The sequence below is a fragment of the Larus michahellis genome, chromosome 5 (genome assembly GCF_964199755.1).
Source record: "Larus michahellis chromosome 5, bLarMic1.1, whole genome shotgun sequence".
Lineage (NCBI taxonomy): Eukaryota > Metazoa > Chordata > Aves > Charadriiformes > Laridae > Larus > Larus michahellis.
In genome coordinates, this window is record NC_133900.1 from 54,528,090 (window position 1) to 54,551,641 (window position 23,552).

At 46.6% G+C, this 23,552-nt stretch overlaps 1 protein-coding gene across 4 annotated transcripts in view; it reads left to right on the forward strand.

The window, feature by feature from the left end:
• FGFR3 (fibroblast growth factor receptor 3) overlaps positions 1 to 17,581 on the forward strand; it is a 57,022-nt gene extending 39,441 nt beyond the window's left edge. The window contains exons 8-18 of one of the 4 annotated variants that reach the window (XM_074587370.1): positions 4,856 to 5,000; positions 7,697 to 7,890; positions 8,815 to 8,960; positions 9,052 to 9,173; positions 10,771 to 10,881; positions 11,040 to 11,230; positions 12,553 to 12,675; positions 14,343 to 14,413; positions 15,877 to 16,014; positions 16,493 to 16,598; positions 16,685 to 17,581. In XM_074587370.1, coding sequence (XP_074443471.1) covers positions 4,856 to 5,000; positions 7,697 to 7,890; positions 8,815 to 8,960; positions 9,052 to 9,173; positions 10,771 to 10,881; positions 11,040 to 11,230; positions 12,553 to 12,675; positions 14,343 to 14,413; positions 15,877 to 16,014; positions 16,493 to 16,598; positions 16,685 to 16,849 — 1,512 coding nt within the window. In that variant the 3' untranslated portion in view covers positions 16,850 to 17,581. Of the gene's footprint in view, positions 1 to 4,855; positions 5,001 to 7,696; positions 7,891 to 8,811; positions 8,961 to 9,051; positions 9,174 to 10,770; positions 10,882 to 11,039; positions 11,231 to 12,552; positions 12,676 to 14,342; positions 14,414 to 15,876; positions 16,015 to 16,492; positions 16,599 to 16,684 lie in introns of all 4 variants that reach the window. The other 3 variants (XM_074587371.1, XM_074587374.1, XM_074587372.1) reach the window with 3 other exon arrangements.
• Positions 17,582 to 23,552: the final 5,971 nt, after the last annotated feature.

The following is a 23,552-nucleotide window of genomic DNA, read 5'->3' on the forward strand; positions in this document are numbered from 1 at the left end:
ATACTCATAGCAAGAGAGATCAGCACTGAGTCAAGGTGCTCACCAGCAGTGGAAGCCATAAACTGTATATACATGTTTATAAATAAGCCCTAGACTAGCAGTGCAATGCGAACCAGAAACTCCCAACAGAATATGTTCAATGTCACAGCTCCTAACAGGGTAATCATTATTTAAATCAGATTTTTGGGAGCTCAAGGTCTGATTTTCTGTGATTGTTTTGTGTCTGTAAGAAAAAGTAATGAGAATAAGCTGTTGGGATTGTTCTTTCCTTTAAGCCCGCGCAGTGGAATACTCTGCTTTTTGGAGGGGGTACAGCAGAAATGTCCTAAAGTCGATGTTCCAGACTCTTCTGTTTGCCAGAGATAACACAACTACGGTAGTGGCACAGATAAGCAAAGTAGTTGTAAGAGCTGAGGCAACTATGAGAAATGCAGAGTAATACAAGAGAAGCTGTTAGATCGCATTTGACCTAAAATTGTAAAAATAACCTTTTTTTACAGCTTCAGTAGAGGTATTTTCAGGGCTTATTAAAATAAAAGGCTCACAACTAAAACACATTCTTTCCTTCTCCAAGTAAACACACTGCAGCGTGCACGTACTAAATAATGCTGAACTACCAGCACCTGAGAGCCAAGATACTCTTGTTCCAGCCACTAACATTTGTGAACATTGCTATTAGGCATGCTCAGGAAAGCCGTTTTTTTTTTTTTTTTTTTTTTTTTATTGAGGAAAAAAATCACTGAGTAAGACTTTACTTTGCTAAAATGCTTTCTTGAAAGGAAACTTCCAGATTACAGCCAGAACAAAGCCAGGGCATCCGGTTTCCCCTCAACCTATGTAAATATAAAAAGGTAGAGGATAGAGAGTGAAAAAAACATTGGACTTTTAAATACCTTTTTTTTCTTCCTTTTAATAATTAAAGGCATCCTGTGTTGGTGTTTATTACAATATATAGGGCCAAATGGAGTTTTTCTGGCTCTGCAGTTACAGCTGAAAGCAGATTTTGTCCCTGCAGTTCCAGGCTGAGGTTGTCCTGTGCGTGGACGTTCCCCGTGCACATCCTGCTGCATACACCCTTCTTTTTGTATGGAGTTTAAAAAAAACCCCCACTTAACAGACAGCATCTACAAAACTGTAACTCAGCCAGATACATGATAATAAAAGCCAGAGACCCTGGAAATAATTACACAGATTGAAATAACAGATTGGTTGGAAGAAATGGCTCGAGACAGTTCTTCAGGATTGGCAACGCGCGCTTCTCGCGAGTTGATAAAACTTTTTATTTTCTCGCTGTCTCTCCAAATGTGTTTGAATTATGCATATTTGAATTTCCCCCTGGTTTCACAGCCCAGTACCAAGCTCTGAATAGCTGGCTGTGTCACATGCCATCTAGTATAGTCTCCGAGCTCCGTGTGTGGTCCCTGTGGGATAAAGTGCTACCTTTTGGAAGTTTGCAGAGCCGCTGCGAACAGTGCCTTGTGTCACAAGCACAAGCTCCCATTTTGCTGTGGCAAAGAACATATAAATAGTCCGTATAAATAGTGTTTTAAAATTAAGTTGGAGCGGCACCGGGGTGGCTAGGTAATTAGAATTGCCAAATACCTTCTCTTCTGTGGACGGCAAAGGCTCCACATTCCTCGAAGGGGAGCACAGGCAGGCGTTTGAAAGCACAAGTTTTGTTTGGTTTTATTTTTTTGCTGAATAGGACCAGCACACGTCTATTTACTACTTCTGGTTAATCAGGAATGCTTTGAATTGTATTAATGCCGGCATCAGCGCTGGGGTACGGAGCATTTCCATTTTGGGATGCATCTTTTGTGCGCCAGTACTGGGCCTCCGTGGAGCTGTGTCAGGCCCAGCTTTGCAGGGATTTTTTTATTTTTCTTTTTTTTAATGTGTGTGTACTTGTTTTTTAAAAAATGAAGATCTGATAAAATGATCTCACCGTCATCTCGGGGCCATTGAATTGGCTATATGGACTTGTTCCCCTCGTGCCACGCAGTGATGATGCTTTGACCCAGCATCCTTGGCCACGCTGCTGGAGCAGGGTCCTGTCAACAGCCCTTCCCTGCCCACGGCTGCTTTCGAAAAGGCGCTCTCCTGCCCAGTGCTGTGGTGCCTGCAGGGAGATAAAGCTTTTTTATCAGTCTGCCCTCCCCTCCTGCTTTCAGGAGATTTTGCGGAGTGTAGGAGCTGCTACGGGGCAGTTTATACACGGGGAGTAACCTGGTCTCCATCGGAACAAGGGGGACAGAGAGGTGCCCAGCACATTAAATTTCCCCCTCACATCTAAATGGAAGGGCAAAAAGCCCACCCCAGTCCAGATGGATAAATTGAATGCTGTACTTTCAACCCATTTTTTAAACAGCCTGACAAAACCAAGCCATCACCTGCATCAGTTCCTGAAAGCCTGGGCTAATTTGTGATCAAAGGAAACCCCTTTTTCTTTGCAGAAGAGCACTAAATGCATTCCAGTTACGGAGGGAGGGCTGGCAACACTGCCCAGGCTTTGTCCAAGGCTAAATTGTATGTTCTGCATTGAAACGTGCCCGGTTTAATTATAAACAAGGCAGCAACAGCAGGCAGGCACATTTCCCCACTAGTCAGGACAGACAAACTTGCCAGCACGTAAGCTTTAGAGATGAGATCAGGTCAAAACCGGTGGTGGTGTCATGAGACATGGACATTGGGGCTCCTCTCTGATGCCCCCTCCGGGTTCAGTTCCATTGGTTTTAATGGGCTGCAAGTCATACTGGCAGGATCAGGCCCTGAAATCGAAGGCACCGAGACTGGGCTGGAGAGCGTAACACCAAAAATGAGAAGACCAATTGTTTTATTTTCCTTTCCAGAACTGAAGCTGATATTTTTTCTAGACTTTCCCTAGGCTACTTCTGAGGCCACCCAAACCAGTTGTGCATTCTCAACCAAAATGAAAACAACTGTTTAGGGAACAAACTCATGTGCTGTTGTGGCAGCGTGGAAGAAGAGAAATAAACCCCTTGCTTAACAGTCTGAAGTTTGTTTGATTTATATGCACCACTTTATTTAGTAAAGAAGAGGCTCCTATAAGCAGTGGAAAAAATTACAGCTAATTTCTGAAAGGCAAAGTCAGCAGCGAGTTTCAGACCGCCACTGCTTATATTTTGTTTCCAAATTCTATTTTGGAATCCGATAATTGAAACAGTATTTGCTGAGCCGGGTTGCAAACACAAATCTCTGCTTAAGCCCTTTCTCTTGTGCTCCTGTCTGCAGAGTTATTAAGAAACTGTAGGGTCTTTGACTGCTGTCAGATGGAGAAGTGGGAAATTGGTCTGTTTTTAAAAAGAAATCACATGAGTTGGTCTGTTTTAAAAAAGAAATCGCATGTCTGCTGCTCCTGAAGGGAAGGGAGTTCACTTGCACGTGGTTTGGGGGCCAAATGCAACTTCTCTTCTTCGCCCAGGCCCTGAGTTAGGTCTCTCACCGCAGGGTGAGCCGGGGATGTTGCCACAGCCAAAAAGAAAATAGCCATGAACGGTCAATCCTAGCTGATATAGGTGCGATGGAGGTATTGTTTGGTTTACTGAAGTTCAGGTTTCTGTCTGTTCCTGCAGTCTTGGATCAGTAAAAACGCTGAAGCCGATGCTAACCTAAATCTGTTCAATGTGACAGAACAAGATGAAGGAGAATATCTGTGTAGAGCCAACAATTTCGTAGGCATAGCCGAAAAACCATTTTGGCTCCACATTCGCAAACCAAAACCAGGTAAACCACAGACTCTGTCCCAAGGCCCTGGCAAATGCAAGAATGAGCTATAACATTTTTAAGAAGCTAGTGATTAAAATTACTATTCATTTTGTATTATACCCTGTCAACTGACGCTGAATGGCTTTATCTTATTTTCTTGCTAATTTTTTTTTTTTTTACAAGAATGTAACGCCTATACAGCAATTGCCATGGAAAAATTCCCACAATAAAATGACTGTCAAATTTTGCTATCAACTCTTCACGCTTTTATTCCTTTCCCCTCCTTAAAATTGAGTGCTGATAACAGAATTGCATGTTAATGACCTGTGACGTTCAAAGCTCTGGAAAACCAAGCTGTTTCAAGGTTTTCAACCCAGAAAACTTATATAATCAGTATATAGATTTCTGTCCCTTGGAGAAGTAATGGAGAAATAAACACCAACATTGGCTCATGCAGGCAAATATGTTAAATAGAGAGGAGCAGCAGCAGCAATCTCCTGGGCTCTGGGGTTTGACTCCAGCCTGGAGGGTTTGGCTGCTGTGCTGCTCAGTGCCACTGCAGGAAAGTTCTTTACAGGCACCAGAGTTATGTTACAGCATCGAGGGCTGTGTAATGAATATACGGCTCCGAGATCCCCACTCTGAAAAAATTCTAAAAAATTCTAAAATTCTATATTTTTCCATGAACCAATGAATCAAAATGTTTGTGTGTTCCTCTGATCAGCACTTGAGTCTTTCCCCACTACATCTCCCCTCCTTTCTCGTCTCCTTCTGTCTTTCCTCTCCTCTTTTACCATCTTTCTTTCCCCACCCCTGTGCTCACCCTACTAACCCCAAGTCAGTCATATTGTGGGGGCAATTTTTCATTTGGATGCTTTTGCTTGCATGCTTCTTTAGTGGGACAGAGTAAGAACCTGGTGAAGGGAACTTTTTTTTGCTTTTGACTTCAGGTTGCAGAGGGGAATGAATAAATAAATGTGGAAGATGGGCCATTGGAAAAAAAAAAACCACAAACAAAACACCTTAATCTGCTTTTGAAATTTGCCTGTGGTGTCCTCACACTTGCTGGGAATGTGGCTTATTCTCTGTTTTCCTTCTTTCTATATGTGTGTGTTTTTTTTCCCCGTAGACGGCAGGTGTTAACACAACGGATAAGGAGCTAGAGATTCTGTACTTGCGAAATGTTACTTTTGAGGATGCTGGGGAATATACTTGTCTCGCAGGGAATTCTATTGGGTTCTCACATCACTCTGCTTGGCTGACGGTGCTACCAGGTATTTCCTTCTGTGCTGGCCTCTCTTTCCTTCTCCAGGGGTGCCTTGACGTTTTGCTTTAGAAATGCCAAGTTCCTACAGACCACCCCTTGCTTGGAAGAGGGCACATTATCCAGGGAGGGCTGTCCTCTGGGATTTGCTGTGCCTGTGGTAAATCCATACAGCAGAAGACCTCTGTTGCATATTCACAGCTGACACTTTTTGCATTGCATCTCAAGATCTAAATGATTTTTGCAGTAATGATTCAAAATGCCCAGTGTCTTTTTCTGATCTGGAGAACAAGGAGGTGTTCACAACCTCTTTTTTAGGAGACTGTTAAGTGCCAAAATTGGGAGCTTTGTCTCCTTAGACTGCCCGTGAGAGAAGGAAACCTCCCTATCAGATGATCCAGGGCACCTAAATTGGACACGGACTGTGGATCATCTTATGAAGGAACCTTTCTGTCTAACCTCATATCTTAACCTAAAATTAGATGCATAAGTGGTTGGTGTGTCTACACCCTTCTCTGCCTGTAGCATTATTTCCGCTTCACGGATGAACAGGCCAAGATAGCAATCTCAAACAGAAGGTGGAGGAGAGTCGTCTGTAGAGAGAGCCCAGGAGTCCTGGCTCCCAGGGGCATTGCACGCTGCCTGCTCCAGCTGGGACTGATGAAAGCTGCAGTGGGCTTGACACCCGAGGCCAGAGTGACCTCAATTTTGTGGTCCTTTCATGTGCAAAGCTCTCATCGACAATGAAGCCAGCGCAGAATATGCAACAGAGGGGTCTGCTCTCCAAAAGAGGGGAATGAGGCTGTGCTGTCCCTTCACCTGCAGAATCTGCCTCCGGCTATGAGGGAGGCACGAGCACAGTCCAGGAAAGCACCGGCAATATTCATATTAAATCTCATGGGTGCTGTGCCGTGTAGATGGTGCAGGAACAGACCCGGAGTATGTTCAGTAGACTCTTACTGGAAGGGCACTCAAAATCCTATACACCCCACTTTGGCTCACCCAGTCATAGACCACATTTGGGTCCATCTTGCAACACATCCATCTCGGGATGTGTTTAGGAACCGGGAACTTTGGCATTTCTAATCTTTACTTTATCTGTGCGGGTGATTCGGATATTACAACTTTTACTGGGGCTCAAGAAGGTCTCCTCCATGCCCAACCTTGCAGCCGGTGGGATCTGCTGTTTTTTTCTCTGTTTATTTGCCAGCTCTATAGTAGCTGATCTGATCCTGTTTCTGCTTCTGCCATCCACTGGATGAGAAATCGTTTCCTTTGGTTAGAAGACTTATGTCTCTTATTTTGAGAATCTGCTGATACTGTGTCGTCCGACTGTTACACTGTTTTTACAATGTATGAACTCAGACCTCTTATTTAAGCAAAGAATAAGCAGAAGAAAACCTGCTAAAAAAACCTGAAGTGGAACTTTATATTGAAGTCGCAGTGAAGGACAGCTGTCTGTGCAGCAGCAGGCCCCGAAGCACTACCCACAGCGAGGGAGCAGAATACAGCCCATCTGGGGAACCTCTGCTTGTAAACCCCTGCCCACACTCAGGGAGGAGAGACACGGAGCAGAGAGCAAGACGGTGTGAGCCAAGGCAGCAAAGCTGTGGCACCAACCATAGTGTCTGATCCCGGGAGATTTGGTAACCCTTCCCTGCAGGAGGAGATGGCCGCTTGGCAGGATGAGTCCTTGCACAGCTGGCACACAGGCTGGTGCAGCCCCCAATGTCACCAACAGCCCTTTCTTTGTGTCCCCTTGGAGACAGCCACGGGAAGACCTGTTTCGGAGCCTGCTGCTGCCAGGGGAAAGCTCTCCCACTGCTTGCCGACGACGCTGCTTTGGGGCAGCAGTCATGTACATGAGCCGTTAGTGAGCTAACCCCGCTAGCATGACTTCACTATGAAGTTTCCCACTGCTGACTGTTCCTCTGACACCAGCCCACCTTTGGGGAACAGAAAACTGCTCCCACCATGGCCCCTTCCTCTGGTCTACGTGCCTGTCCTGAAAGGAACAAGGGGACAATCACAACTGAGCTTTGCTGGTCCCAAAAAAGTCTTGCTAGCAGGTAGCCACTGCTGATGGGCTCATCACCCTCCCAGCTCCGCCATCTCTCAGTGCCAGACCTTCCAGCCTCTTTGCAGCAGAACTAAGTTTTCATTAAATAATTATGCGCATTGCCCTTGTGAGGCTTTTTCCCTGTGTGATGCCTTACCCCTGGGTGCCCTTCGAGCCCCTTGGTCCCTCAGGGCAGGCACTGGTCCGGTGGAAATTGTTGCTGGAGAAGGCAAATCAGTGAAGTGCAGCAAACACCAGTCCTGCAGCCTTTGCACATCCGAGGCATCCAGCTACGTGATGTGGATGTGCAGGGAAAGCAAGACCTGGGTCAGAGGGACAGCACAGGCACGTGAAGATGCCTCCAGCCTAGAGCAGTGGTTTTCAACATGTGGGCTGAAGGCTCTTAGAAACCCCAGGGTTGCATCCAAAGGTGGTAAAATTAGCCTAAAAAAGGCAAACTGAACTAATGCTTTAGCTACAGCCGCAGGTAGAAAACCACTGGCCTGGGAGAGTCCCCTCACTGAAGTCACTCAGAAAATTGGTGTAGGTGAGCAAATCCTCCCCAAATTCTTTGTGCTGCGTGTGTGTAGTTGTGTGCGGGCAGCTGCCCGCCCCGTCCTGACTTGCCATCTCTTGTCACCCCGCAGCAGAGGAGCTCATGGAAATGGATGATTCAGGCTCAGTGTACGCTGGCATTCTCAGTTACGGCACTGGCTTTGTTCTCTTCATCCTGGTGCTGGTCATTGTGATTATCTGCAGGATGAAAATGCCAAACAAAAAAGCCATGAACACCCCCACTGTACAGAAAGTCTCCAAATTTCCACTCAAGAGACAGGTAACAGAAAGTAGATACAAGATTCCTATTCCCCGCTATGGTCATCCCTATTTCCCACCCACCCCACCCCCTTGAAATTTTCTCTCTAGGTGAGAAGCTCTACCAGAAAAACATTGCCCTAGAAGGACATAAGTTGGCTGCAGTCTAGGAGTTTAACCCCTTTTATTTGTTTGTTTCTGTTCCAGTGGAGCAGTAGCTGGTGGCAGCTGACTCTGGTTCATGAGCAGCTCCCAAGGAGCCGCTTTCCTGTCACCCTTGTCCAAGAGGGGCTGGCAGTGCAGCCATGGATGCCACAGAAAGCACATCTTGCAGGGGAACAGTTTAGTCCAGACTCCCTGGTGGAGCAGGGATCTGGGGAGCAAGAGCACGTTTAATCGTGCTTGGTCCTGCTTTCACCGAGGTCACTGGTGAACCCAAAACAATTCTCATGGAGGTGGGAGAGGGTCCTCCTCCATGCAGTAAGTGATGCTCTGCCACGTTTAACTGCAGGTGGGCAAGAGCAAAAGGCACTGTGTAAAACCACCTGTGAAGGATACGGATTTCACGGCATTGTCTGCAAGCTTGTGGTGGGCATTTACAGTGCTAGAACAGGAGAAGTCACTCCATAGCTCCATAGTCTGTATGTGCTATGGAGATGCACACAGAGCAAATGAACGGGTTATACCTCCTGCCTGCTGGAGGGCACTGGCTAACCTGTCCCTCCTTTCCACCAGCTAAAAACCTTGACCACAGGTGCCTAGATCAGTGCATTTCTGCAAGGATGGGGGGAGAGGTGGATGGGAGGGGTCGGGGGGGATTTCCCATTTAGAAATTACCAGAAAGGTGTCAGTGGTCAAAGACAGCTCAAACCTCCTCAGTGATCCATCTCAGGCACCGCCTTCCCTAGGAATACAGTTGGCAATAACACTTCCATTTGCTCTACCCAAGCAGGTGTCGTTGGAGTCCAACTCTTCCATGAATTCCAACACGCCCCTGGTCCGGATCACGCGTCTCTCCTCCAGTGATGGGCCGATGCTGGCCAATGTCTCTGAACTAGAACTGCCGCCTGATCCCAAGTGGGAATTGGCACGCTCTCGGTCAGTCAACCCACCGATTGGGGTCCCCTTGCCTCCCAGGAGTGTCACCACCCCGGTACCCACTAACACTCCTGCTTGTTCCTCCCTCCAGCCTGACCTTGGGGAAGCCGCTCGGCGAGGGGTGTTTTGGCCAAGTGGTGATGGCAGAAGCGATTGGGATTGATAAGGACAAGCCAAACAAGGCCATCACTGTTGCTGTCAAGATGTTAAAAGGTATGGGGAGTCCACAGGGGGCACAACAGCATATTGCACTGGGATTTCCTCTCGTTCCTTCTCTTTTATACAAAGAGATACAACAGAAGAAAACAAGAACAGCCATTCTTCCCCTTCACCCCCAATAGCCTGGGGGTGAGTGCTGTCTCCTTGGAGAGCATGTAAAGGTGAAATCCCATCAGGAAGAAAGGGAATTAACGCAGTTCTCTGCCAAGGGGTAATAGCATCCCTGAGAAGAAGGGGAACCCCCTTCACTTTAGCCAGCTCTGTGAATCAGCCCACTCCTTACTCCTGTAACCAGCACTGCCTGTTCTAGCAAATGCTTGTGCAACAAGCTCCGGTGGAGTTTGCAGAGATTTCGTTGACACACTGCTTCTTGAGGAGTTTCTTCATTGAAGAAACTCAATCCCAAACTCCTGAGAGGTTAAGTGGAAACCAAAGTGGGGGATTCACTGGGCACCTCCGGATGAGTCTCTGTTTCCCATCCTTCCCGCGGGCACAGTAACCACAGACAACACGCAGACAAAATCACCCTGAGGAGTTCAGCTGGAGCAAGCAGGGCAGATGCTGCAACAGCGAGCAGTGACATCTTTAAAAAAGTATTTCTTATTAGAAAAGGATTTGTTTAATTTGCATTTCCTTCAATCCATTCTGAACTTAGTTTTGGAAGCAGGAACATTTCCGTCTTTCCAAACCAAAGCATTCATGTGGCAAGTCATATGAGGAGAGGCTGAGGGAGCTGGGCATGTTTAGCTTGGAGAAGAGGAGGCTGAGGGGAGACCTCATTGCCCTCTACAACTACCTGAAAGGAGGTTGGAGAGAGGTGGGTGTTGGCCTCTTCTCCCAGGTGAATAATGACAGGACCAGAGGAGATGATCTGAAGTTGCGGCAGGGGAGGTTTAGATTAGATATTAGGAGGAATTACTTTACTGAAAGAGTGGTCAGGCACTGGAACAGCCTGCCCAGGGAGGTGGTTGAGTCACCATCCCTAAAGGTATTTAAGAAACGTCTAGATGTGGCACTTCAGGGCATGCTCTAGTGGCAGAGATTGTAGGGGTTTGGGGTTTTTTGCGTGTGTTTGGTTGGACTCGATGATCTCAAAGGTCCTTTCCAACCATGAAGATTCTATGATTCTACTTTTGTAGAAAAATTACAGCTTTCCATGCAAAAATACCTTCCTTCCTTTAGCCACTTTCCTAGCTCTGACTTTCCCCCATCCTTAACTCTTTGCCCCCTGGAGATGGGGGAGGGCAGCAACTAGAAAAGGAAAATGGTCCTGGGTACCAAAGCTGACTTTTTTCTTTAATACTTATCAGGATGAAATGGAAGATGAAAGGTTTTATGGATTTCCATATGACTATTTCTCTCCATTTATCTGTTTTTTCTTCTTGAACAAGTATTCTCTTTTTTTCATTATAATAATTTTAGGTTTTACTTCAGTTCTTTTTCCAAATGTAGAATAAATGCAAATACTTTCATATTTTGAATACGGTTTCATGTATACATGTCTCTCATGTCTACACAGCAGTTGTATTAACTACCTTCACAAAACACTTATTCCTGATATTTTTTTGCTTTCTTCTCTTGTGTTCTCCAGATGATGCCACTGACAAGGACCTTTCTGACCTGGTCTCTGAGATGGAAATGATGAAGATGATTGGGAAGCACAAAAACATTATTAACCTCCTTGGGGCTTGCACGCAGGACGGTAGGTAGCAAAGAAGCCCGGTACTCGCAGGCCAGTGAGAGGCTCAGGTTTGACTGTCCCTTCCGTGCAATTACTCACTGGCTGCCCAAAATGTCCCAGATGAGATTTCGGTGCTCATCTGTTCCTCCGCTGGATGCTGATGGTGCTCTTTCTTGCAGGACCGCTCTACGTGTTGGTGGAATATGCATCGAAGGGGAACTTGCGGGAATACCTCAGGGCACGTCGCCCACCTGGCATGGACTATTCCTTCGACACCTGCAAGCTGCCCGAGGAGCAGCTGACATTTAAAGACCTGGTTTCCTGCGCCTACCAGGTGGCCCGGGGCATGGAGTACTTGGCATCTCAGAAAGTGAGTTGAGAAACTTCATTTGGTAGAAGCGTCGGTCAGATCCGTGTGTTCAGAGGCATGCAGTGCTCTGTGTGTGTGTGTGTGTGTGTAGGAGCATTACAGGCTTCTCCCTTTAGAGACCAGATTTTTGTATGAAGTGTCTGGGGTTTTTTGCAGAAGGCTTCAGCTGTATGCAGAAGCTCCCGTGCAGCTGCACAACCCTTGCTGTCACCCGCAGGCCTGTTAGCATTCCCCAAAATACGTACAAAAGCACAAGCAACCCAAACCTGGGTGTCTGTCCTCACCAACTCAGCCTCTACCACTCATAGAGATAACTGGCTTTCAGATGTGCGATCCTGGGGCTTGGGCAGCAGTGGTCAGGCTGAGGGTCACAGCAACTCATGAGCTTCCACCATGGGAGATGTTACTTTAGATGACAGTCAGGAGCTGCGTGCACCCCTGTCCCCCGCCACCTCCCTCCTGAGATCGCTAAAGATGTGGAGTACCCACGAAGCAGCTGAGATCCTGGGTGTAGCTCATGTGTTTGTGGCTGTCACCAGTGCATGCAGGCTCGGTGGGAGCAGAGCCGACAGTGGATTTGGCTCAATGCATGGCCGTGCCCAAGATGCTCCCTGTGGAGCACTTTGCTGACACTGGGCTGGCTGCTGCGTTTGCTTACATCATACCCTGGGATTAGTCCTCATTTACCCTGACGTCAGCAAGGGGAGAATGGGGCTTTGGGCTCAGGAAGCTGTGCACCAGCCGGCGTGACCTCTTTTTGGAGGCGGGGAGCACTGCGGCAAGAGCAAGTTCAGCTTCAGATGTCAAATGTGTTGGTCCTGTGACTGCAGTTCAGGGTGGATGGTTTGTGGTGGCTTTAAACTCCCTTTCTGCACAGTGCAGGCTAATTTAGATTCTTTCTCAGCTAGCAACTATGGTGTATTTTGGGTGTATTGGGAATGTCTTAATTTGAGGATTATTTTCCTTCAAACGTCAACCTGCACTCCTCTTCCTGAAGGAAGCAGGGCAGAAAGACAGCTTCACGTCCTGGTAGGCACCCACAGAAGAGGAGGGTTGAGTTTTTCATCTGTGCATCCCTTTTGGAGACAGCAGGCACGTGGCTGTGTCAGCGCTGAGGCTGCCGATTAGGTGTTGCTAAGAGGTGGCTCCCACCGAGCATGCATGATGGGGCAGTGACACAGAAAGCGAGGAGTTAAGCAGTGCCCACAGCTTTATGAGCTTGGGAGTCAATGAAATGGCAGCTCATAAACCACACGGTGCTGTTGGTTCCAGGCGCGAGCAGCTAACAAGCCCTTATTTATTGACTTGCTCACCTTTCACAGTGCATTCATCGCGACTTGGCAGCCAGGAACGTGTTAGTCACTGAAGACAATGTGATGAAAATAGCTGATTTTGGCCTCGCCAGAGACGTTCACAACATCGACTATTACAAGAAAACCACCAATGTAAGTACAAAGCTGCCAAGCACGTGCAGTTCTCCTTCTGGCAGGGAATTTGGCCATCCCTGCAGCAAGTGGCCCTTGTCCCACATCTCCCTTTCTAGAGGGGCTTCGGAGGAAGAACTCTGCCAGTGGCCTCACCTGGTGAGGGACTGGAGATAGGCTGGTCCCAGGAGTCCACCCACCATCCTGTTTTTTTCCTGACAGATACTGCTGCTGCTCGCAGCTGGTTGTGAGGTCTCAGCTCTGGCCAGGAGGCTTTAGACTAAGAGAAACCAAGGATTTTACCAAAGGGGAATTGGGCCCTTTCCAGTCTGCTACACTACGGTTCATAAAGCTCCCAAGGAGCCATCCTCTGGTCCCACCAGAGCCCTTGGCAGAGGAATGTCACTTTTTGTATTTCTGGAGCTTTCCTGCATTTCTCTCTCTCTTTTACAACTGAACTCCATGACTCCACTGCCAAGGGTGAGAAGATGGTCCCAGCCAAGGCCTGCATCCTGGAGCCATTTATATTTTCTGTAGAGATTAATTTAGGAATGAAGGGCTAGAGACACAACCCGTGTTACGGTTCAAAGCCCTGCAGCATATGCTGAGCTCTGAGCAGTCCGTGGGTCATCCTTCCTATCGCTGCCACGCTGCAGAGAACAAAGCACATCCCAGTGCGCTGCAGCAAAAGAGCAAAAGCCACAACTACAACATAGTGTGGAGATGGCAGTGGAAGAGGTTGAAGGTATTGCAGAACTTGAGGGTTTTGCAACTGCAAGTGGTCTAAATGTCCAGGCAGTCTTACAAAGCCTACCATGCCCATACTGATCCTTTGCAATATCTTATCAGAAATCTCTCTTAATTGCCAGGATTTCTTAATTGTAAATTAATAAAAATTCCTGGGAATTTTAATTATCAATCAGATGTATTTTCCTTGTTTGAGCTATACTGGACAGCTGAGAGCATAATCCCATTTGTGCATCCTGGGTATGTCCCATCTTTAGTTATCTGCCCCAGTGAGACCGTGGGTCAGAAGAGGACAAAGCCCTCCCTTAGCCAAACTATGCCTCAAGCTTAAAACTCCCCCCAGGGGCCAAGCAAAACCCAAAAGAATTATGATTAATCTAGTCCTTCTCATCTCATATTTCTCATATGTGACAGCCCATATTTATGGCCCTGATGTAGGATGTTCCCCTGGAAACCTGGGAGGAGGCCTCCTCCTTTAGCCTTCAGCAGGACCGAGACTTGATTCTTAGAGGATCTGGCCCTTGCCTTCGCTCTTGGAAGTTTCCCTTCAAGTTCAGCCTAAGCAGGGTTTGGACTTGGAGTCAAACCGCTGCTTCCAACCAAGGAGATGGAAAGTGTTGTCCCATGCTCTGCTGCATAGCTAGCTGCATTTATGTTCCCATGCAAAGATTTAGATGCTCTGATACGTTAAACCTGCCTTGGCAGTGAAATACAGTCCTCTACGGAGAACATTTACTGCAAAGATTGTCAGCAAAGATCCAGGGATCAAATGCTCTAATCTGTTTATATGTGGCCACTCCTGCTTTGCCCAGTGACCGGGAAGGCAGATGTGTTTGTTAATGAAAATGTTTCAAACTGGATTAGAAAAGAAGATTCAGATGGTGCCGTTGTGGCTGGGGGGATATGCTGATGGGATCTTCCCATTGTCTTCCTAATTACAGGGTCGGCTGCCTGTGAAATGGATGGCTCCAGAAGCCTTGTTTGACCGGGTCTACACTCACCAGAGCGACGTGTAAGCATACCCGCGCTTTCTTAAAAAAAAAAATAAAATTACAGGGAAATCAGCGCCTATAGTATCTTGAAGACAAATGCATTGCTAAGCACAAGCAGGGCTCGTTCGCTGCTGGGGTGCCTGGGGATGCAAAAGCAAACGAATGGGTTCCAAGCTGCAGCTTTGCACACGTGGTTTTATTTTACCGTTATCCAGTTGCTTTCATCCGAGGATCTCTAGTGAGCTGCTGAAAAATGATTGGATGGCAGGCAGGTATTTCTCGTCCAGTTTATAGATGAGGTGATTCATCCTGCAGTCAAAAAAAAATCCGTGCAAAAAAAAATTCCATGCAAAAAAAAAAAAAAAAATAATTACCCTCGTCTTCCTCCACGCTTTGCCCCAGACAGTTACGCTTCAGTTGAGTACGTGGGATGAGCTTGAAATATTCCGTCTGCTGTTAGTAGAGCTGATCAGAGAATATTCAACAAATATATTCTCTGATTAATTTTGCTGCTTCATTTATTTGCCCTTTATTTTTCCTAATCCTGTCTTGTCCGTTTTGGTGCCTCTGCACGGTAGGCAAACAGCAGAGCCCGCCTTACGCGTAAATCTGCATCATGTCTGAACTTTGCCAGGGCTGAAGTCGCTCAGCACGCACACCGGCTTTTTATTTCAATATTTGGTCGATAACGGCATTTTTACAGTAATTCAGCAGCCAGCATGCCTGCTCCCCAAAGCTCCCCACTTGCAATTGGACAAATGAATCTTTTTCTATTTCTGTATTTTTCACATACTTTGGCTTTTATTGATCTTAAATCATAGTTTCCATGCTTAGGTAATGCTGCAGCGGGCATGACAGATAAATCAAAGCTAGAGAACGGGAGAGCGAGCGTGCGTGAAAGCGAAACAGAGACAGATAATCCCTGTTTTCAAAAAGAAAACGAAGAAGGCAAAAGATATTTTTGAAAAAGAGGACTTTTAACCAGAGCACAGCTGCAGGGCTGGAGCGTGTAACATTAGTGCTCTGCTGATTTTTGTTGGGGTATTTTTCTCCCAGCTTGGCCAGTGAAATGAGTGTTGTAACAAGCAAGTTTTGGTATCAGCTTGCACAATTAGTGGCCTGTGGTTCCAAGCCTGCAATTCAGTGAAGCTGTGCATGAATAATTTGATTTGTTCCATTCAGTGGAGCTGGTGGAAGACCTAACAAAGAGCTGGGGGTAATAGATGGGCTGTCACCTATCTGATTAAATGCTCATTTCAATTTCAGACTTGGTGCCTGGGATTTCTTTGCTATTGAGTTGGATCAGCAGAGATCTCCAAGTAACTAGTAAAAATGGCCTAGGCAATTAGTCATGCTATTGATGACTTTGTTAGCTATGCATGGCTGCACAGAAATAAAGCCACGCGGGGGGGGAGGGGATACGAGGAGGGGCTTGGAAAAAAAAACCCTCATTGAATTTTAAAGATCTTTCTTTGGTTTCCAGCTGGTCTTTTGGAGTGCTACTATGGGAGATCTTCACTTTGGGAGGGTCTCCGTACCCGGGAATTCCTGTTGAGGAACTCTTCAAACTCTTGAAGGAAGGCCATCGGATGGACAAACCCGCAAACTGCACCCATGACCTGTGAGTTCGTAGTGGGGGGCGACCTTCTCTCCCCGCTCCCCCTTCCCTCTGTGGCCAAATGCCACTCCACGCCATGGTTCAGGCTGGTGTGGGACATTCCCACTGTGTGATTGTGGGGCTGGCAGCAGGTAGGTTCACCCACCCTGATGTGTTTCGGCTCAGTCAATGACTTCCGGGCTACCTAACGCACCTGCCCTTGTTTGGCGGGTGGCTGTTGGGGGTGAAGCTCTGCCATTTATAGGATGGTTTCTCCTCCTACTTCAGGAGCGTGGACATGTGCGAGGTGATCAGTAATGAGGAGTGTGGCTCCACAAAACCCTTCTCCTCCTCCCAGCTGGTGGCCACGCACCAAGACCACCATGGCTGAAGTTGCCTTGGCCTTAGCTGTTTTCTCAGGCGATTTGGGTGTGGGTGGGCAGGCGGGTGGACACTGCTTAGCCCCACCATGGGTGACAGTCCCCTGTCCCCTCTCATGCAGGTACATGATCATGCGGGAGTGCTGGCACGCCGTCCCCTCGCAGCGGCCCACCTTCAAGCAGCTGGTGGAAGACCTGGACAGGGTCCTCACTGTGACGTCCACCGATGTGAGTGTGGTGGGATGGGTGTGGGGAGGGGTCACTCGGTCCCTGGTGGGGGGCACCCAGCATTGATGGGTCTGTTGCCCTGGCAGGAGTACCTGGACCTCTCGGTGCCCTTTGAGCAGTACTCGCCAGCCGGCCAGGACACCCACAGCACCTGCTCCTCGGGGGACGACTCGGTCTTTGCACATGACCTGCTGCCCGATGAGCCCTGCCTGCCCAAGCACCCCCCCTGCAATGGCGTCATCCGGACGTGAGGACACCCCGGGCGGACGGACAGACGGACGGATGGACAGGCGGGCAGCATGCCCACAGAGACGCGAGGGTGGGGCGCCGAGGACGAAACCGTAGTGAAGGATCTTCCAGTGGAACTGCGTGGTGGTGCCCAGAGATATGAGTGTTGTCGAGCTGTTCAGGGTAAAAAAAAAAAAGTTAACTTTTTTTGGTTTTTTTTTGTTTGTTTGTTTGTTTTTTTTCCCGTTTGCTGTATAAAAAGTCAAGAAGCACTGTTTGGCCTGAAGGAACTAATCTCTTGCCAAGATGATCTATCATATATAATTTTTTTGTTGTTGTTTATTTTTCATTTTTTTGGGGTTTCTTTTTTACTAAGCAGAATGTTGAACCTGGGGGGCGCTGACCTCCCAACCTCCGCGCTTGCGTTTCGAGTGCCAGAGTAGCCGTTCTGTGCCTGCAATACGAAGAAGAGAAAAAAAAAAAAATCTTCCTTTTTTTTTAAAAAAAAAAACACAGACAAAAAAAAAGTGTAAAGAATGTAGAAATTCTTTGCTTATGCAATCTGTACATGAACCTTTTTGGTGGAGCTGAAAAGCCACGTTGCCTGCAGGGATTCATATATTTATAAAAATATCTATATTTTTGTTGTCGTCGTTTTTATAGCTTCATGATCTTGTTACCCAGCTACATAGAAGGAATCCTTTTTGGAAGAAGAAAAAAAAAATGAGTAAAATGCAAATCATCATGGAGAAAGGAAAAGAAAAAAAAAAAAAAAAAGGATCAAAAGAGACAGTCACGTCATCTGAAATGGCGGCGCTTTGGCCAGGCTTGGTGGCCGCCGGCCCTTGCACTGGGCTGGGAGCGATGGGTCTGTGCCGAGGCAGGAGCAGACCCCCAGGGACGGGCGGAGACCTGGTGGCAGCCGTGGGGTCTCCAGGGAGGAGAGCATCACCCATCCGAGAGCGGCGGGGGACCTGGCTCCTGGCTGCCCGCACGGCATCTCAAGCCACATCCCGACCTTTGGGAACAGCCGTTTTGGGGGGGGTGGGAGGGAAATAAATCTCGCTTTTCGGGGTTTGTATAATTTTGCTTGCCAAGGGTGAGTGGGAGGGGAGCAGCTCCTCCATCCAACCCTCGACGCCAGCGGTTTGGCTCCATCTACGTGCAGTGACTCGGAGAAAGAAGTTACGGGTACCTGTAGGCAAGAGCCTTTAACTTATATCAAAAAGGTTTATTCCAGAGAATCTGTGTATATATCTATAAATATATCCTGTATATATATAAATAAATATATTAAAAAAAAAAGAATGTATAATACTAATGCAACATAAAGCAGTACTGAGAGAGAGAGTCTCAAAATACGAGCATTGCAATCTAGGATATACTGATCTGGGCGAAAGAAAAGATTTTTTTGTTTGTTTGTTTTATATCTTCACAGTTTTGTTTTAAAAATTGTACCTTAACATGTATATTTGTAAAGTTATTTATAGACATTAACATATCTGTTCATCGGTTTAAATAGCATAGCGTTACTGTAAACTTTAAATTTCACCGAGTTTAAGGGTGGGTTTGTTTTTTTTAACTTATTAAAAATCGAGAAAAAATATATTAATCAAGTTTTTCTTTTGTGTTTATGGGAAATATTGAAAGAATGTATAGGTGTACAGTCCTTTAACAAATTGCATTTAATGTTATAAATATATATATATGTATTCATTTAAAAAAATATTAGTTTATCCTGGATTGCAGTGAGCAAAGGTAAGTTTATTTTTCAATACATCACCAGTGGTTAAAACCAAACAAATAGCAGCAGAGAGATGATTTTTACATATTTCAGGAAAACAGGGCCAAGAATTCTTCCATCAGTTTAACCACTGTGCATTAAGGGGGCGTGGGTGTTTATTTTTCTATTTTCAAATGAAGGTATTCTTTGTGGTCGATGTAATAACAAGTATGCAGCAAAGCGAAATGTTGACTTTGGATGATGCGGGGTAATTTTTTTTTTCCCCCCCTTTGCCAGTACCGTTGTATTTTGGGCTTCAGAAATGCCATGCGAGCAAAATAGCAAGAAGTGTGACGCTGTTTGCAGGAGAGGAGCAACGACTGCGTATTTCTTTTCATCTGACACGTTGGAAAGGGCCAGTGACGCCTGGTTTTCTGTGTTTCGGATGCCGTGCTGTTTTGTTCCTCGATGTGAGACAGCTGTTTAAAGGCACACGAGCGAACTAGGAAATTTTAGCGTGGATCAGGCTGACGAGGGGGGAGATTTGGTCTGGGGGTTTTTGTGGGTTTGGGTTGGGGTGGTTTTTTTTTTGTCTGGAAGACTTTATCTGCTACCACGAAGAGGCAAAGCAAATTGCATCCTGAATTCTTTTTTTCCATTTTTCTCTGGTGCATATTACATATCAGCGTTTCAGAATAACAGGATGACAGCATCTCATTTTAAGATTTTTTTTTTTTTTTCTTCTTAGAGCCACAAAATCCTTATCCTAAAATAAATAATTTATAGTTTGAGGTTACTTCAGTGGAAGTTTGAGAAGGTAGATTACTATAGATTTTTTTGTTTTGTTTTGTTGGAATAAAAAAGAATTTTTGGTATTTTCTTACAAATGTCTGCTAATTGTGTACATTCCAAGTACTCGAAGCGTTGAGTTTTCCTGTACTGAAAAAAGAAAATGTACAAAACTGTGCATGATTTCAAATGTTACTAGATATTATAAATATATATATAATTTATTGAGTTTTTACAAGATGTATCTGTTGTAGACTTGTTGACTTTAACATTTCTTATTCAATGCTTATATAGTTTTATAGCCTGGACTATTATCTTTAAAAGCTTAAAAAAATTAAAAATTCCAATTTTGTTACATTTTATACTGTTGATGTTACAATCCACAGGTTTGCATAGTGTGATTTTTTCAAGGAGCAACTCTGTTCAGTTTATTTTAATACTGTATTTCCGTGCCTGACAGCTGCAGCTGTCGCAGGTGTGAGATGAACACTAAATAAAACTATTCTGCTTTTGTTAACATGGCAAACTTACTTTTACCCCCCCCCCCAAAAAAAAAAAAAAGAATATTTAATAAACAAGTTGTTAAATTTTGGGGTTTATTCCCGGTTGTGAGGGTCCTTTGCAAAACCCAGTCTTCCAGGCTCTGGGATTTCTGGTGCCAGGAGGGTTTGGTTTTTACAGTGCTGCTTTGCGAATCCTGGCCAGCACAGGTTTTATATTCGTAATAAATTTATTAACAATTTTGGTTTAAGGGCAGCAGTATTTATTTGTTAGTGGGTATATTTATAGCCACACAAGCCATTGTGTGGGCATACAGCTGTAGAGGTTTTTTTAACCCGCAATTTCATATAGCAGTAGCGCAAGGGCAGGAATTGCTCGTTAGACCCTGGTTGATGGATTTCTCCCAGCGTGATGGTGGTGGTGCTCCCGTTGTTGCATTCAGCCCTGCAGATGCTGGTGGAGGTGCAAGGTCCACGGGAGGAGCCCACCGCTAGGAAAAGGGGAAGGTGGCTGCATCAGAGCGGGCAGCCCGAGCCTGGTGGGATGGGCACAAGGGACCTCATCCTGCCTGGCTCCCAAGGAGCAAGGGGAGCCCAAGTTTGGCTTTGGCTTTTGGGGGCAGGGGGGCGAGGGTTGACCAAGGGAGCTCAGTAAAGCCTTGCTTTGCTGGTAGCGGGCAATGCAGGGGGATGTTGCAGCTTGGGAAATGTTTGGCCAATGTTTCTATGTAATATTAATGTATTCCTACAAGTGATCCTGTTGAACAGCATCCCAGACACCTCGATTTTTGCATGCGAGGTTATCTACCTCTGTATAGCCTGCCTCCATACCTACATATAGCCTGCCTGCAGTAGCAGGCATTGTAGTTTTAAGTAGCTGGGCATGGGAGCGCATGCACCTGAGCAGGTTATATCCGCGGCACTGGGACTGGCACCACCACTGTTACAACCCAGTAGAATTTTTAAAAAAATATATGAATTGCATGGTTTTCACGTCATTCCCTTGCCAATGTAACAAAAAAAACCCCAACACAAACATTCTTTTAGCACTACTAAGGTGCCCTGCATTGTGGGAGAAGTCTTGCTACCTGGAATGAGTTGGTTCCATGCTTTAAGGACACACTTTGATGGTCAACCCCGAGCCCTGCCCCAGCAGGAGCTGTGTAGGCCAGGAGACAATCCCTGGCCATCCAGGGCTACAGTCGGAGTGCAGCTTAATGGCCTTTTGCTGGCTCACATGGAAATGGCTTCGCCATGGCAGGGTGGCGAGGATGTTGCGCACCATTTGCAGCCAGGACTTGAAAAGCAGGCAAGAGTCAGATCATCCCGCTGTGAGCTGTGGTGTGTAGCACACCCATGCTTTATGGCTGTCCAAAAAAACTCCCCCGAGCACACAGAGAGCACAGAAGTCAAAGTCTCAAAGAGGCAAGTCTCTGACCTGCGCATGGAGCTGGCGTGATGTTTGCTTTCCCTCTTGGGTTTCATGATGTCATTCTTCCCTTGCTGGCCTTCACCCGCAGCAGTGTTTGCTTGTGGGTTAGGGAGGAGGGGGTAATATTTTACTTTAATTGCCCTACAATGCAGCCAGTTCTTAGCCGAGGATGAATATTTGGCTGCAGCGTGTGATGGGCATTGAGCAATGTGCAAAACAATCTCAAGGACCATTTGCGAAGCTGTGAAGCTGGGCTGCGTCACTGAGCGAATGTCCCACTGCAGCTCATCCTCCCCTTCGGTGTCCGCAGCCTTCCACCCAAACCGTATGCCCTTTCCACATGAAAGAGGTATTTTTCAAAGCAGAACAAATGTCTTTTTTCCTCTGCGGGTGACTACACAAACAGGGCCTCGCACTGGCCGCTGTGACCTGTTTCATAGCAACATTCAAACAAATTACTAAAATTGTGATTTATTCCCATTGGTCATGGCTCCGTGGTGAGACAGGGAGGATTTGGAAAAAGGAAGAAAAATCTGAAGCCCTGCAGGTGTCAGTAAGAGATGGCAACTAGAACTAAAATAGCAAAGTTTCCTGGTGGCCGGTGCCATTTAAAACTCTTGAAGGAGGTGTCTCCTGCTGGTGGACTCCTCTGAGCAAGTTTGGCCCTCCCAGAGGCTATATGACCGGCAGAAAGGAATTATGGAGACATGAGTGGTGTTGACATGAAAAAAGAATATAAAAGCTGAATGATGGACCTGCTCAACACCACAGAGCTACTAACAATGGGAGGACACGAGGGAATGGCCAGAGGAGATGCCAGGAGCTAAAGTGCTTTCTAGGACTTCATGGCCCAGGACCATGGGCTCATCAAGAGACAGGGAAAGGATTTGTCACTCCTGCTTGTAACGTCTTCTTCCTCCACTTTCTCAGCCACATTAGCTCTGTTTTAGTTTCTCTGTTTCATCACCATCATGTTGTTTTTCACAAGCAGCATCTTGGGTGCAGGCAACATGTCAAGCAGAAGAAGCATCGTGCCCTGCCCAAACAAGATTATTATCTAAAACGAGGAAATACATCAGTGTCCTAGCATATGGTTACACAATTGGCTCTGAGCCCTGTGGGGACATTTGTGCCCACACATACCACTGTGTGATCAGCTCTCCTGGCTGGTGCCCACCAAGGACCAGCCCATAACCATTGCACGTGTCCAGGCCCTTTTGGTGGGGTCTGGCAGCATGCAGGAGCAGGGGATGGGAAAGGAAAGTATCCAAGCAGAAGAAAGATATCTTACCAAATATGCAAGTGAGATTGTCCCGGGAATGATATTGATAAAGGCCAAATTCTGCATGCATCACCCGCCAACCATGGCTTGCTCCCGGTTCCTCACCAGTGCAGACAAAAATGGTGTTTCCATCAAGGAGGAAGGACCCTAGCTGTGAGAGGAGAGCAGGGAGAAGGGACAGAGTCAGGTGCATCTTCTGACCAAGTGCCACATTCAAAGAGGCATTGGGCACCAAACTCGAGCAGAGAAAGCAAGGGGAAGTTTGGCACCAGTAGAGCATTGGGTACCTCCACACCTCCGTGGCACTGGGGCACGCTCCCTACACAGTCACTCAGAAAATCAGGCATCACAAAATAAAACCAGCACTGGGCAAAACAAGGTAACACTGTGGCTAACCAACACACGGCCTCTCTGGTGATAACACACCCTGTCTAGCCGTTGTTACCGGCATTTAGCTAAATGCCACGCACGCTCACCTCTGGTGCTGCCTCACCATCCTCTGCATGCTCTCAGGGCATGCCAGACTGAGACGGGGGTGGAAAGTGGTACCACTACCTTACATCAAAGGTAGGTGCTTTACGCCTCAGGTAGGCACTGCGTTTGGGTTCAGGCCACCCTGAGCCAAAGTCAACATGGATGTTAGAGTAATCAGGGACTTCCATGCGTTAGAGACTGTATTAAAGAGCAGGTTGCAAGCAGGGGTGGTGAAACTTGTTAACTTTTGACTCATACTGACAAGACCTCTTAATAGGAGAGGAGCAGAACCCAAAGTATTGATGGCAGAAAATCAAGGCTGAGAAAGGCAATATAAAACATAGCACATCCCCTGAAGACTCGACCAGACTGGTAGAACTGGGAAAAAAAAAACCTAAACAAATTCCTACAAGCCCTCACTGAAGCTGCCTCAAGGAACCATCTGTGTTGGAGAGTAACTTTGCAAATGCAAAACAATCACAGCCTACACAGACACAGCACGAAGCTCTACGGAGAAGTGCTGTCG